Source organism: Pavona decussata, unplaced genomic scaffold (genome assembly GCF_977016875.1).
Source record: "Pavona decussata unplaced genomic scaffold, jaPavDecu1.1 SCAFFOLD_44, whole genome shotgun sequence".
Taxonomy (NCBI): domain Eukaryota; kingdom Metazoa; phylum Cnidaria; class Anthozoa; order Scleractinia; family Agariciidae; genus Pavona; species Pavona decussata.
The window spans coordinates 1,233,499-1,248,576 of record NW_028145466.1 but is presented as its reverse complement, the minus strand read 5'-3'; the positions used below and the strand labels follow the sequence as shown (position 1 = coordinate 1,248,576).

The window sequence follows — 15,078 nt, the reverse complement described above, 5'->3', positions numbered from 1 at the left end:
CACGCAAACAGTCTTTAATCTATTGTTACCTTTACGTACAACATGTAAACAGTTAAGCTGGTAAATCCTCAACTGAGTGAGTCTTGCACGCATCATCCTTACTTCTAGCGGTGTAACAATACTCCTAAAAAAATTTGGCTACGAATCGATTCTTTTAGCACACCAGGTTAAGCAACATGGATTAGTTAACTATAGCAACCGTTTTGTCCCAACTAAGTGATCACTACTGTTATGGAAATGCTCCTAGTTATGATCGCTCTTACTGCCATCAGTAGAAAACAACTTACACTTGTGTGGTGCTCCCTTACGCTACATTTTAATCGAAAAACTTGATCACGGCTCGAAGAGCATGCGCTGTTCTTACGTGAATGGCAAATGATGAGTTAGGTCTGAATCCCATTGGGCAGCCATCGTGGAATAAGATATGGATAGGTCAGGTCACCCATCTCTTTCCGGTTTTTATTTTTTTCTTGCATGAGAGGCTGTACAACATTCATGAGGTAACTATAGTAACCGTTGATGAGCCAGACCGCCTTGAAGTCGTGGAGTTCGTTTCCGTAGTCAAGCAAGGTGTCAAAACGGTATAACGCCAGGCTGTTGCTGAAACTCGCCTCGATCTGTAAAAATTAAAATGCCAAACCATTCAGTATATTTATATTTATATTAACTGCCAGTAGAGGAGGCCAAATTGATAAGAATAAAGATATAAACATTTGATTGAGAAAAATAACAATTTTGCAGTTGAGAAAACATCGTCCAACCTCGTCCCCAAACTCTCTCCTCCTCCCTTGTTGCTATTGGGGCGAAAAAAGGAGAGAGCCTGGGAGAGAGGTTGACCAGCCCTAAGACAAGGTGCCACGCGGTAACTTCATCGGAATGTCCACACAGTAGGACTTCAACAACAAATAAACAGAACTAAAACGACATCATATGAATCAGAAGTTGACACTGGAAGAACAAGTTTCAAACGGAATACGAGCAGTTAGCCAAATAATAACTTATCGTTCTTATGGAACCAGCTGGTATCAAATGCTTCTTCCTGATCATATCCATCCCTCAGATAAACAGTGACTTCATACTTACAGAAGAAGTGTTCCTGTTTGGGAGACGTAACACAGAGAATTCCCCATCTTCCAATCTGGTGTCATTGTACAGCTTGGTTGGCAGGTTGGGCGCGTACTCGGCATAGTCTGATAAGGGGTAGTTGACTGCGGCGTGTTGAATGCTCACTTGTGAGATGATGCGGGTCACAATATCACAGAGTTCGTCTTTTGTATGAATTTTTGGTGGTAATCCTTGAATCTGGTAAAGTTAAGAGTGTTTAAGTTATTCGGCCGTCCAACAATAACAACAACAATATATTTCTTCACAGAAACTTAGGCACATATTTAATTTGCCCAGTGAAGAAGACTATGGGCTAATACATCTTACTACTTCCCAAGTATTTTGTTTTCGTCCAATTTTTGTTTTTTGTAGTCAAATAGCCACTGACTGTCACATTTTTGTTTCACAAGTTCAGTGAAACCATTCTAGAAATTAGCCAAAATTTTCCATAACAACATACAAAAAAAACGGCAGTTAAGCAAACTCAGCCAGTCAACACAAATGTAGATGGTTCGGCGATATCAAGACAGCAGTGCAGTCGGTTAAATGGCAATGTGCGTGGGTCATCCCCTAACTAAATTTGATTTTATATTTCGGCTAACAAAGAAATAGTTTTGGAACAAACAGAAAATAACAAAAGCGCTGGTGCAATAAGAGATCGTGTGACTCTTTACTTACCTGCCCGATGCGACCGTGGAACAACAATGATCCATCAACAGACAACTCATTGAGGTAGTTCTGAAATTCCTGGTCATTCTTTACGTCTTCATTGTCGTAATAATACCTACAATAACAAGTATACAATAGAATATATGATATGATATGATATGATATGATATGATATGATATGATATGATATGATATGATATGATATGATATGATATGATATGATATGATATGATATGATATGATATGATATGATATGATATGATATGATATGATATGATATGATATGATATGATATGATATGATATGATATGATATGATATGATATGATATGATATGATATGATATGATATGATATGATATGATATGATATGATATGATATGATATGATATGATATGATATGATATGATATGATATGATATGATATGATATGATATGATATGATATGATATGATATGATATGATATGATATGATATGATATGATATGATATGATATGATATGATATGATATGATATGATATGATATGATATGATATGATATGATATGATATGATATGATATGATATGATATGATATGATATGATATGATATGATATGATATGATATGATATGATATGATATGATATGATATGATATGATATGATATGATATGATATGATATGATATGATATGATATGATATGATATGATATGATATGATATGATATGATATGATATGATATGATATGATATGATATGATATGATATGATATGATATGATATGATATGATATGATATGATATGATATGATATGATATGATATGATATGATATGATATGATATGATATGATATGATATGATATGATATGATATGATATGATATGATATGATATGATATGATATGATATGATATGATATGATATGATATGATATGATATGATATGATATGATATGATATGATATGATATGATATGATATGATATGATATGATATGATATGATATGATATGATATGATATGATATGATATGATATGATATGATATGATATGATATGATATGATATGATATGATATGATATGATATGATATGATATGATATGATATGATATGATATGATATGATATGATATGATATGATATGATATGATATGATATGATATGATATGATATGATATGATATGATATGATATGATATGATATGATATGATATGATATGATATGATATGATATGATATGATATGATATGATATGATATGATATGATATGATATGATATGATATGATATGATATGATATGATATGATATGATATGATATGATATGATACGATATGATATGATACGATATGATACGATACGATACGATATGATACGATACGATATGATGTGATATGATGTGACATGATATGGTATGATAGGATATGATAACAAAAGTAAACTAAAGCAAGAAATGATTCAAATTTCCAGTGGAAAAGGTGGATTCATTTGATTTCCACTAATTCATACTTACAAGTCAACATAATCCTTCACCATATGTTCAATCACTTCCAAGATTTGCTCGCCATCATCTCGGTAAGGAAAGTATGGGAGAAGATCCTTGTCATCAACTCCGCGTTTCTGTTGAATCAAAAACATCAAAGTTAGCACTAGTGACTAAACAACAACAAGAAGTGCAAAGTCCTTCCACCTTGTGAATCTGTAGTTGGAAGCAAAATGGCGCAACTGCATGTGTGTTCTTTTCTGGAAGCTACCGTTAGCCGGCTTCATAAATTATGGAGCAACGAAGATCCTTTTATGTAAGAGGGGTATGGACACTAGTATGAACTGGGGTCTATTTTGAAAATCAACAAAATATTTCAAAACGTTTGAGTACAGATGTTTTGTTGCCATTACGTTTGTTTTCAGAGCGTTTATGACTTTCAAATTATTCTGTTCAATGAAGCCAAAACAACGTGAAGCCTTGCAAGCTCGATAAATAGGAAAATGAGATGTCGTTTAATCAGCATCGAGACGTATATATAACGGTCTTTGAGTCTGAACACTAGTAAAAATGGCACCACTTTTTACCAACAGTCATTTGCCTTTACTTTGGTCACCAAGTCACAAAAATAGTACTGAAGTGTATGGAAATCCGACACAACAGCGCACCTTTAATTCGCCTCTAAAATCTGTCACGTCCCATGTGGATAATGGATAGGCAGCTGTAAGGAGTTGCTCGGTGCCTACATTTCCAAATGCAAACAGCTGATCCATATATGCTCCTTCGCTAATAAGCGCTGGAGTTCCAATCGTGTTTGGGACGGTAACGTCTCTGCAATGATACTTGAATATTTGATGCAGTGGATGCTGGGCGGACAGTGTGCGTCGGAATAAAACACAGAATGGTTCCATCAGGAAGTGAACCTTGAAAAGGATGGCGGGAAAGTTAACAATATACTTTATTTCTTGGAGATCGAGGATTGAACCGTATATACGAGCCTTATGTTAGACATTAATACATTGCATTATTAAATTGAAAACCAACAGGTGTGCAAGTTTTCAAATTATCGCGTGCAGCAAAATTTAAAATTTTTACTCCAAAAACACCTTTTCTTCTAGCCTGAGCTGGCTCGGAGATCAATTCAAACAAAGTTCTACTTTCTCTTAGCCAGGCAGAATTCTTTGATTGAGGTCTACCAAAACACAACTTTAGCCGACCCTGTTAAAGGGAGTAAATCACGTGTTATCGGTAACCGCTGTAACCTTTTGAACTGACTTATAACTTAAGTGTCATTGTCTGAGAAAGTGTTCCAGGGGCCAAAACTTGTGGTCAACCGATTTGGCTGAAACTTGGCACAGAAGTTGGTTGCCATGAGATATTTGAAAAGCCAATTTGGCTCACTTCTCTGACTTTAAGTTTTAGAGTTTCAGGGGGGGTCTCATTTTTTGCCCTTTGAGCACAAAAAATCCAGCCTTTCAGGGGTCATTTTGAAAGTGCCATAAAACCCAACTGGTAAATTGTGCTGCCAAATGAATTTGACCATGAATATTACTATAATAGAGCTTTCATTTCATGCATGTAACTTTGCCCTCAAGGTATTGGACAGAGAGGAGCCTGGGGCTAGAGTTAAGCCAAAATTGATGTCAAAATTACAACTCAAAATTGCCATTTTTCAAAAAATCAATGTATCTACCTGCCTTCTTGCATAACATCCGTACCTAAACCGTTATTTACTTTAGTGACCCAACTATCAAAATCAGTTGAGAAAAATTTGGCTTATCACGGTTTGTTGAATTTTTTTCACAAACACTCCATGCCTCTATAAGGTCATGCAAAATGGAATTTTGAGCATAAGTCATGCCATAAAGAAACCAAATTGTTGACATGAAGCCCTTATTCTGTATTTGGTCAGTGAAAATGAATTGCTAAAGCAAAATCAGTTTAATTGTTTAGAAATACTCTGATTCTTACCTTAAAATTGCTCTTAAAGGCCTTTGATTAGCAAAACAAATACCCTGATTTAGCAAAACAAGGTTTAGTTTGTACTTGAAAACCTAGTACCCATCAAACAGCACAAATGATGAAGGCCTAACCTCAATATAACGATCTTTCTAAACGATGCTTGAATTTTTCATTGATTAATATTCAGTTCCAAGTCTTAATTCTTGTCCGTTGCTCCAAGCATGGAAAGTCTCTATATTTTGTCAGGCCTGATTTTTATTATGATTACAAGATAAAGTTAGCTTAACGAAAACGTTCGTTAGCATATAATCTATGTCTGTTAACAGCCTGAACAGTTCTTGTAAATACCCACCAGTAAAGGAGCATGGCCATGCATACATAGATATATAAACTTACGTAGAGATATACGAGCTGCAGTTTATAGCAGTGCCGATGAGACCCGTTACTTCAGAGTCCTCTAGAGCGGAGTAAATGAAACCATCCGTCAAGAAGGAATGCACAGTTAGGAGAGCTCGATAGTAAAACAAAAAACCTGTGTTGCTAAATACAATAACAAACGAGGCCAGGGCATTGAGATGATGCAAAATCAACTGGCCCGCCATTTTGGACATAGGAGAGAGTAGGGACTGGACCGAGGTTAGGTTCGCGGCTATGTTTTATCAATGTTTTATCCGGTGTAAGAAATTCAAGGGTAATTTCACGATGGCACTTTGTTCCTTTGGAGGGGTAAGGGATAAGTGCGGTGCCACCGCATGGGCTCCGCACGAAACAGGAATGGTTCCTTTATTATCCTGCGAGAATGATATGACTGAATGGTTGAAGGAAAAGTACAAGGGGACAGGTTCATCTGGGGCAAGAGGAGGACCTGGTCATAACAAAGCAGCAGGTGATTCAAAATATCTGTTAGGCATCATACACGCGCACAAATGGCTTTTATCGCGATCAAGTGGACTCTTTTCTGTTGAAGAGAGACCACGATATTTTACGATATTGTCGTCTCAAATTGTTTGTTTTTGACTGATTGAAGATTTCCCGAGGTAATTTACTTGATTCTTGCGATGAGAAACAAACATTCAACAAATTGTTCACAAGAAGGGCAAACTGGTTGACTGAAAACCCTAACTATGAAAGGTAAGAGCGCAGTTATTTTATCGCAACAATCTCTATGACCGAAAACAACGATAAGAATAACTTGAAGTTGAAGGCTGTTTTTCGTCTGCTCGCTCTCTTTGTTTACATTCAGCATTACCTGTTCAGACGCTTATCATGCAATCACAATTCGAGCGTGAAACCCTACCGGTTTCCTATATTTGCCAGTTTCGTCTAAGAAGAGAAAACTTGAAAAATCGTTGCAAACATGCTGCATCGAAGCTTTTTGATGAAATTGACATTTTGAGCGAGAAAATGTCTTGTTTCACGGTTAACTTTCTTGGTAACAAAAATTATTCGGATACATTTTTTAATTACTTATAATTAGTTTTTATAGTATGTAAATAGAGGCGGTATAATTTTAGGAATCTTACACCCAGTTTATAACCTATCTCAGATTTATCGTTGTATTCTGAGCTCAACTAATCGATTAAACATTTTTTTCTACAAAAATAGATGAATCACGATAAAAAGAAACTACATTCGATTTTGAGACGGTATTACGACTTGATAATGACACCATGACATACGTACAGAATGTTTTCCCGTATATGGACTCTCTGCTTAATTCGCATCGTTAAGAAGTCCTTATATTGTCTCAAAATCTACCGATTTGTTATGAGATTTGCTTGAAAGATTTGCTTCGATGCAGCATGTTTGCAAAGATTTTTCAAGTTCTCTCTTCTTAGACGAAACTGGCAAATGTAGGATTGCGTGATAAGCGTCTGAACAGGTAATGCTGAATGTAAACAAACAGAGCGAGCAGACGAAAAACAGCCTTCAACTTCAAGTTATTCTTATCGTTGTTTTCGGTCATAGAGATTGTTGCGATAAAATAACTGCGCTCTTACCTTTCAAAGTTAGGGTTTTAGTCAACCCCTTTGCCCTTCCTGTGAACAATTTGTTGAATGTTTGTCTCTCATCGCAAGAATCAAGTAAATTACCTCGGGAAATCTGCAATCAGTCAAAAACAAACAATTTGAGACGACAATATCGTAAAATATCGTGGTCTCTCTTCAACAGAAAAGAGTCCACTGGATCGCGATAAAAGCCATTTGTGCGCGTGTATAATGCCTAACAGATATTTTGAATCACCTGCTGCTTTGGTATGACCAGGTCTTCCTCTTGCCCCAGATGCACCTGACCCCTTGTACTTTTCCTTCAACCATTCAGTCATATCATTCTCGCAGGATAATAAAGGAACCATTCCTGTTTCGTGCGGAGCCCATGCGGTGGCACCGCACTGATCACTTACCCCTTCAAAGGAACAAAGTGCCATCGTGAAATTACCCTTGAATTTCTTACACCTGATAAAACATAGCCGCGAAACGGAAGAAGAACCTAACCTCGGTCCAGTCCCCACTCTCTCCTATGTCCAAAATGGCGGGCCAGTTGATTTTGCATCATCTCAATGCCCTGGCCTCGTTTGGTTATTGTATTTAGCAACACAAGTTTTTTGTTTTACTATCGAGCTCTCCTAACTGTGCATTCCTTCTTGACGGATGGTTTCATTTACTCCGCTCTAGAGGACTCTGTAGTAACGGGTGACATCGGCACTGCTTTAAACTGCAGCTCGTATATCTCTACGTAAGTTTATATATCTATGTATGCATGGCCATGCTCCTTTACTGGTGGGTATTTACAAGAACTGTTCAGGCTGTTAACAGACATAGATTATATGCTAACGAACGTTTTCGTTAAGCTAACTTTATCTTGTAATCATAATAAAAATCAGGCCTGACAAAATATAGAGACTTTCCATGCTTGGAGCAACGGACAAGAATTATGACTTGGTACTGAATATTAATCAATGAAAAATTCAAGCATCGTTTAGAAAGATCGTTATATTGAGGTTAGGCCTTCATCATTTGTGCTGTTTGATGGGTACTAGGTTTTCAAGTACAAACTAAACCTTGTTTTGCTAAATCAGGGTATTTGTTTTGCTAATCAAAGGCCTTTACGAGCAATTGTAAGGTAAGAATCAGAGTATTTCTAAACAATTAAACTGATTTTGCTTTAGCAATTCATTTTCACTGACCAAATACAGAATAAGGGCTACATGTCAACAATTTGGTTTCTTTATGGCATGACTTATGCTCAAAATTCCATTTTGCATGACCTTATAGAGGCATGGAGTGTTTGTGAAAAAAATTCAACAAACCGTGATAAGCCAAATTTTTCTCAACTGATTTTGATAGTTGGGTCACTAAAGTAAATAACGGTTTAGGTACGGATGTTATGCAAGAAGGCAGGTAGATACATTGATTTTTTGAAAAATGGCAATTTTGAGTTGTAATTTTGACATCAATTTTGGCTTAACTCTAGCCCCAGGCTCCTCTCTGTCCAATACCTTGAGGGCAAAGTTACATGCATGAAATGAAAGCTCTATTATAGTAATATTCATGGTCAAATTCATTTGGCAGCACAATTTACCAGTTGGGTTTTATGGCACTTTCAAAATGACCCCTGAAAGGCTGGATTTTTTGTGCTCAAAGGGCAAAAAATGAGACCCCCCCTGAAACTCTAAAACTTAAAGTCAGAGAAGTGAGCCAAATTGGCTTTTCAAATATCTCATGGCAACCAACTTCTGTGCCAAGTTTCAGCCAAATCGGTTGACCACAAGTTTTGGCCCCTGGAACACTTTCTCAGACAATGACACTTAAAAGGTAAATTGCACCTTGCTAGCAAACATTGAACTGCATTTGAATCTAAAACTTACATTTAACTAGTTTGGTCTTTTTGTTGACGTGAAATACATGTCTTGCTCGACTTTGTAGTTCTTGGTTACCCTAATTCGGACCCCATTAGAACTCCAATTCTTAATTTAAACGGTCTTAATTTGAATTATATCACTTTCCGAGTTTTAATTCAGGGATGCCAGCTTGCTATTTGGTGTCCGGTCGTGTGGACATATTTAGGTTTCGCGTTACTATTATTCTCGTCCAGAACACCACAGTTCCCGCGGTTCACAATGCAAAATATGTTTACAATTTAGATATATCCCTCCAAACAATGGAGCTTGTGGTTAGTTGAGATTTAACTGGGATTTAGTTGGGATTCATCTGTAGAATAGCAGTTGTTGTGACAAGCAGTAGAATTTGTTGAAGAAGAAAACTGAGAAGTGTAACTGAAGGTTGCCTCAATGCCTTGGTAGCGCATCACAGGAAGGAGAATTTACAACCTAAATTACCTTAGCGAGGTGCTCCACAATTTGTGCATATCCGAGGTCTGAGACTTGAACATTCAGTTTGGCCAACATCCAGTAGTCGCCATCATCTGGAGTGTACACAGGGGAATCTAAAGAGAAATAAATAAGAATTTTAGGTTACAAACTTGGATGACTCTTTAGAACTAAAAGTATTTCCATTAAGGAACATAAAAAAATGACAAAATTACCAGTTCCAAATTAGAAAGAGTTGAAGAAATGTATAGTGATCTGTTTATTTTTTCATATTTTACAGAGATAACGGCATTGTGAACCTGCTTAATTGTACTAAGAAAATCGTACATGATGAACCAAAGAAGATTTTGGGCAACTCTGCTTTGCCCACTTTAAGTTTTGTCCTGCCCTCCTTTGCTTCGTTTCGTTTCGTTTCTTTCTGTTACGCCGTTCTGCTGGCGTTTCAACTTTTTTACCTCTCTGGAAAAATTGAGAAACAGTAGGTGGGTAGGCCAACAGTTAAAGGTGATCTCAGCTTATACCTTCATCAGCAACACAGCTAATGAATGATTTGCTACCGCAAACAATGTTTTTTACAAGATAACTAAATGTGTACTGGAATGAATTCTCAAAGATACTGAACCTGGGGTGTAGTCCATTTGAATGGCCACAGGAACCAGATCGTTGCGTTTTGTCAGGAAATCTTCCGCAGATACAAACAGAGCGATGGGAGAGAGAGTGTCCCACATTTTTCGTCGAGGATCGTTATCTGTAATGTCCTCTTCTGTGGGAAGGTCGTCACACAACTCATAACGAAGAGCATAAACGCGGCCCTGGTTTATTGCCTGAAAATCAACCAAACAAACGATTGGCGACTTCTCCAATAACACCACGGCGCTTTCTTCTAACAAATTATTTCTTTAACGAGAAAAGTATTTCCTCAATTGTTACCTAATATTGCATTTGTGAATCAAATGTGATTCACAAATGTGAATCGGGTGAATAGTGATAGATGTATTTTTCATTCAGTGACACAGGCATACTCGGAAAAGGGAAATCAGAGTTCTCCCAACAGCAGTCGAACCTAAAACCTTCTGATTACAAGTTCGGATGTTCTGCTAGTGAGGGACAGGGGACTCGTGGGAGCTAGGTCATTCTTTTTCCGAATATCTCTACACTTATCCGTACGATCATGCATTATTTACGTACTTATGACATACCTCCTTGGTTTAAACCGTTGAAAGAAGAAAAGCAACGTACCTCTTCCAATGTGTCGTCAGTTTTCAAGGCCTCTTTTACAGCAGCTTCCCAGTTAAATTCAGGATTCAGTGTTTCCTTTAGTTTGTCCCAATCCAATCCTATTGGTCCTGGATGAAAGATGAAAACAAAAAAAAAGCTCGCCTTAGATCAATACATTACTTTTCGTTACTGCACTCTGACTATCATTGCTTAAACAGCTGTTCCTAAAATTCTTTGGCTACAACTTTAACTATCAATTGCTTTTGTGGTTTATATACGGCAAGTGTATTTACAGCGGATTGAGTGGATTAAGCCTGTGGAAGCCAGTGACTCAAAATTTAGATCCCCAATGCGCTGAACGCTCGTGAGCGACCACCAGTCACGTTAACCCGCCACCACGAAGGTTGAAATTGGCGTTTTGTTTTTTTTGTTTTTTAAGTGCCAGGTGAAACTACACGCGTTACTGTATGTAATTGAAGGATCACCTACCATTCGTGTTATGGAAAGTGACTCGTTTCAGGGACATAGGGTTGACTCCTGCCAGGCGTTGTTGAGTGAAGAACTTGTCACTGATCCAGTCTTGTTTGTCGTCAATGAAGGGCTCGTATTGGGATGGTCGAGTGGCATATTCCTACAAGTAATTGAACAACAAGGTCGGTTGGCATCGTCTAAAGATTAAAGCCAGTTTTCTAAATGCCTATAGCTACATACTCCAAAGTAAGATTCGTGAAAAGATATTCAGATAATAGCGATAAGCATGAGGTGTAACTGCGAGGACATTTATTATTATATTTTCTTGTCAAAATCATGATCAAGGAAACAAAACAATCTCCATTCTGTGTATAATGTAGTGTTTGTTTTGTTTTTCCCGGGGTCGATCCATTTGATTTCTATTTTCATATGTTTTAGGTTCATTGACATAATATGTAACATAAAAAAGACAAACTGGCTTGAGAATTTATACCAGAAAAAAATCGAACTACTGTGTTCTTAGAATGTACGTGCTTTTCATTCTATCGAAGTACCTATGAGCTAAATGAAGGTCTTGTACTTCGCCAAGAAAACATTCCTCAAGGTATCTGAATAATATCTTCATTATACAACTTTAAATTATGTCTTCTTTTTTATTATTTCACACATCAGTGTTTTTTCAAGAAAAATGCAATTTTTTAATATCAATCTGATAAGAGTACAAAAACATGCTTACCCCTCCTAACTTTGCAGCCATCTCGAAATACTTTGACATAATCCGGTAGTTATAGTTGCGCTTGATTTCCTTTTCAGTGACACTATTAACTAATCGGTTGTAGACGGAATGGGTTAAATCGCTTACAAGTACTGTTTGTAGGTACCCCTCGAAGTAAAATCTCGTGAAGGGATCTACGATGCGATTCGCTATGAACTTCCAGATGCTCGACACATCCAGCAGGGCGAACCCATAGGGAGTAGTTTTTACATTCCATTTCTTTTTCTTTTGGCTGAGTTCCGTTACTCTCTTGGCTTTGCACAGCACAGTAGATTTCTGAGGAAGGGACACTTCACATTCGCGGGTTGAGACAAACCTTTAAACAAAGACACCATGCATTGCTTATCACTACTGAGGTATTACATACACACTTGTAGGCTTAGTAATACCCTACCCAAGTTGCAAATATATACAAAAAAAAAGTCCTGAGCTCGATGGAAATTGAAAGGCAAATTGCAAAAGATAGCACTACTTTAAACGCCTTTCAAAAGAAATGGTCTAGATTGAAGAGCACCCCTCAAGAAATCAATACAGCTACCGAGCATGGATATAAATGTTGCACCTGCCGACCTCTTTTTGTACTGTTTGTAGTGTTTGTGCTTTTTCGACTACTTTGTAACGAATATATGACCATGATACGTAATTACAATTGTAAATTAATACCGTTAGTTTTATAAGTAGTGTAGACATTGTAAGTACCGTTAGTATTGGTAGTAAAGTAAGTATTGTTAACTGTAAGTATGTATAGTAAGTACTGTTAGTATTGTAAGTATTGTAATTATCGTAAGTAGTGTTTAGTATTGTAAATATTGTGTCATGTAAGGCAGATAAAATTGGTAAAAAAAAACTTTAAACTACGTAAATTGTTTTTATGATATGCAGACCCCTTGGAAAAAGGAGCTCTAACGAGGAATTAACCTTGTTCAGCTACACTGGGTCAAAAACACATTCAATTAGCCTATTGAATAATTCTAAAACATCGAGAGAAAGAAATCAAGTGAATTCTTCATGGTCTGTTCAAGTGCACTTTGAAAAGGAACGTGTAAGAACTTAAAATGTTAGTTGCAATCCATTCACTCCAATCCATCTTTGGGCAGAGATCCCCGTTGACAGTTTTTGTAAACTGGGGTAAAATTTATATAAAAAAAAATAGGGCCATTGTTTTCTGGTTTCTTTTAACAGAAAAATTAACACTTTGTGTTTTTTTTTTTTTTTTAATGACACCAAATCCCCTTGGCACTTTCCCTTTGGCGTTGGCTCTTAACCAGTTAAAACAAAAGACCCATGGCATGTCCGATGCACCAAAAGAAGAACAATATACTTTTCTTTGGAGAAATAGAGAAGGTTAAATCTCAGTCCCTTAAAGAAAACAAGCTGAAAATAGACGTTTGTCCAGAAACAATTGGGTTGCTTATTTTAAACGAGCGATCACACGACTGATCTATTCCGGGACATAATGTCCTAGCCATTGATAAGGGAAACTATGTAGAAGCCGATACTTGACCTATAATTGACTAAGTCCTTTCCGATTTCTTAAACATAACAGTTAAATCTTTTGTATGTTCTGAATGGCTGAGAGATAAGATTACCATTGCAAGGAACAACGTTTAGTGATAGAGATCTTGCATAGTGATACTTACAGTTCAGCCGCTTTTAAAAGCTTCTTGTTGATGGTGACATTCAGCAGCTTTGACGAGGGCCACAAAATAGGCATTCTGTCCGAGCTAGAATAAATGAAAGAGTTTGTTCAGAGGTTAAATATTCAGGTTAAAAAATGAGTCGCCAAACTGGACACTTGAAGTTGAATTCTAAAACAAAACGTGAAGATACAGAGAATATCAGACTCGGAGGAACGTATTATTCTGCCTCCATACAGATAAAGGAAAAATTGCAAAGTTTGTCCCCCTTCGATAAGAATCGACCTTCCGTTTATTTTGGACAAAAAATTAAGGTAGCTCACAACAGTCCTCAGCACTTCCGTACAGCTATAATTTGATGGATCATTACTACCATTCTTATCAGTTGATACTAATGGTATGAAACAAATGGATAAACATTGTTTAGCAAGTTATGGTCATTGTTTCGACTTTTATAGGTTACCATAGCACAATAGTTTCTGTAATAAGCTAGCACAGGACAATAGTTTCTTTAGAAACTATAACTATGATCCCTTATAAAGCAATTTTAATTACTCCACGTTTTACGATAATATGTGAGAAGAGGTTGCTAATAAGTGAAAAGGAAATAAAATAAACCATACCTCGAAGCCACAACAAAGCCTGCCATTAAGGTGATCATTGCAACCAAAATCTTCACGTCCATGACTGACGCTGCAAACTGCTGACTTTCAGGCACGAGCTCAGGGTTTCCGCTGTTTTTGTTCAGTCTCTGAACCTATCGTTGAGATAATTTTCATAAAACAATTCTTGTCATAAGTGCAAATAAAGCAAGTCACAAATCGCCACTATTAAACCTATATTTATCAAACGCCGAAAATAAATGATACAGCCAACAAAAACCTTATAAAACTGACACGAAAACGGGACGCGCTCTTTAGTTAATTTATGTGTTAAACTCATCCTGTCTAAATTGTATTTCGCATATTTATGCCATTCCGCACCTCATGAAATTTGTGGAATGGCATAATTATGCAGAATGATTTAATGTACAAAAAGAACGTGACAACGTGTTGTTTTATCCGGACCATAGTCAGTGGGAGAGAGCAAAAACACCCTGCTAATATTTTACGGTTGGTTTCCCAAATTAATTCCCGATCAATTGCGACTCGCCTTTCTAGACTTAGTTTGCCAGCAGATTTGATTTAAAGGAATAAATTGTTTTCTGCCTGTTTTCCTAACATTTGCCATTCACGTTTGGTGAAACAGTGTTCGTATCGGGAGGCCATCGGCTGATCTGTTCATGCTCCCGGGCAAACTTGCTTTTCTTAAAAATTAAAATAGATCGCTTCGAGGACTTATATTTTACTTTTTAGACATCAAATTACCAAGGGGCAAATATCATTAAACGAAATATATGAAATACAGCAGTTATAAACTATCTATCAATGAACTAAACAACGAAACGTAGATTTAGTGGT

The 15,078-nt window shown here is 36.8% G+C and overlaps 1 protein-coding gene across 1 annotated transcript; it reads right to left on the bottom strand.

The window, feature by feature from the left end:
- Nucleotides 1-14,400, bottom strand: LOC146482760 (polyunsaturated fatty acid 5-lipoxygenase-like). The gene is made up of 12 exons (XM_085106731.1): nt 14,242-14,400; nt 13,622-13,705; nt 11,943-12,297; nt 11,225-11,366; nt 10,757-10,863; nt 10,140-10,341; nt 9,527-9,633; nt 3,894-4,148; nt 3,256-3,362; nt 1,783-1,888; nt 1,084-1,302; nt 1-617 (listed from the first exon to the last, which is right to left on the bottom strand). Exons 1-12 carry the CDS (start codon nt 14,301-14,303, stop codon nt 384-386), a joined length of 1,980 nt encoding a protein of 659 aa, XP_084962857.1. The 5' UTR covers nt 14,304-14,400; the 3' UTR covers nt 1-383.
- Between the last annotated feature and the right edge of the window lie 678 nt (nt 14,401-15,078).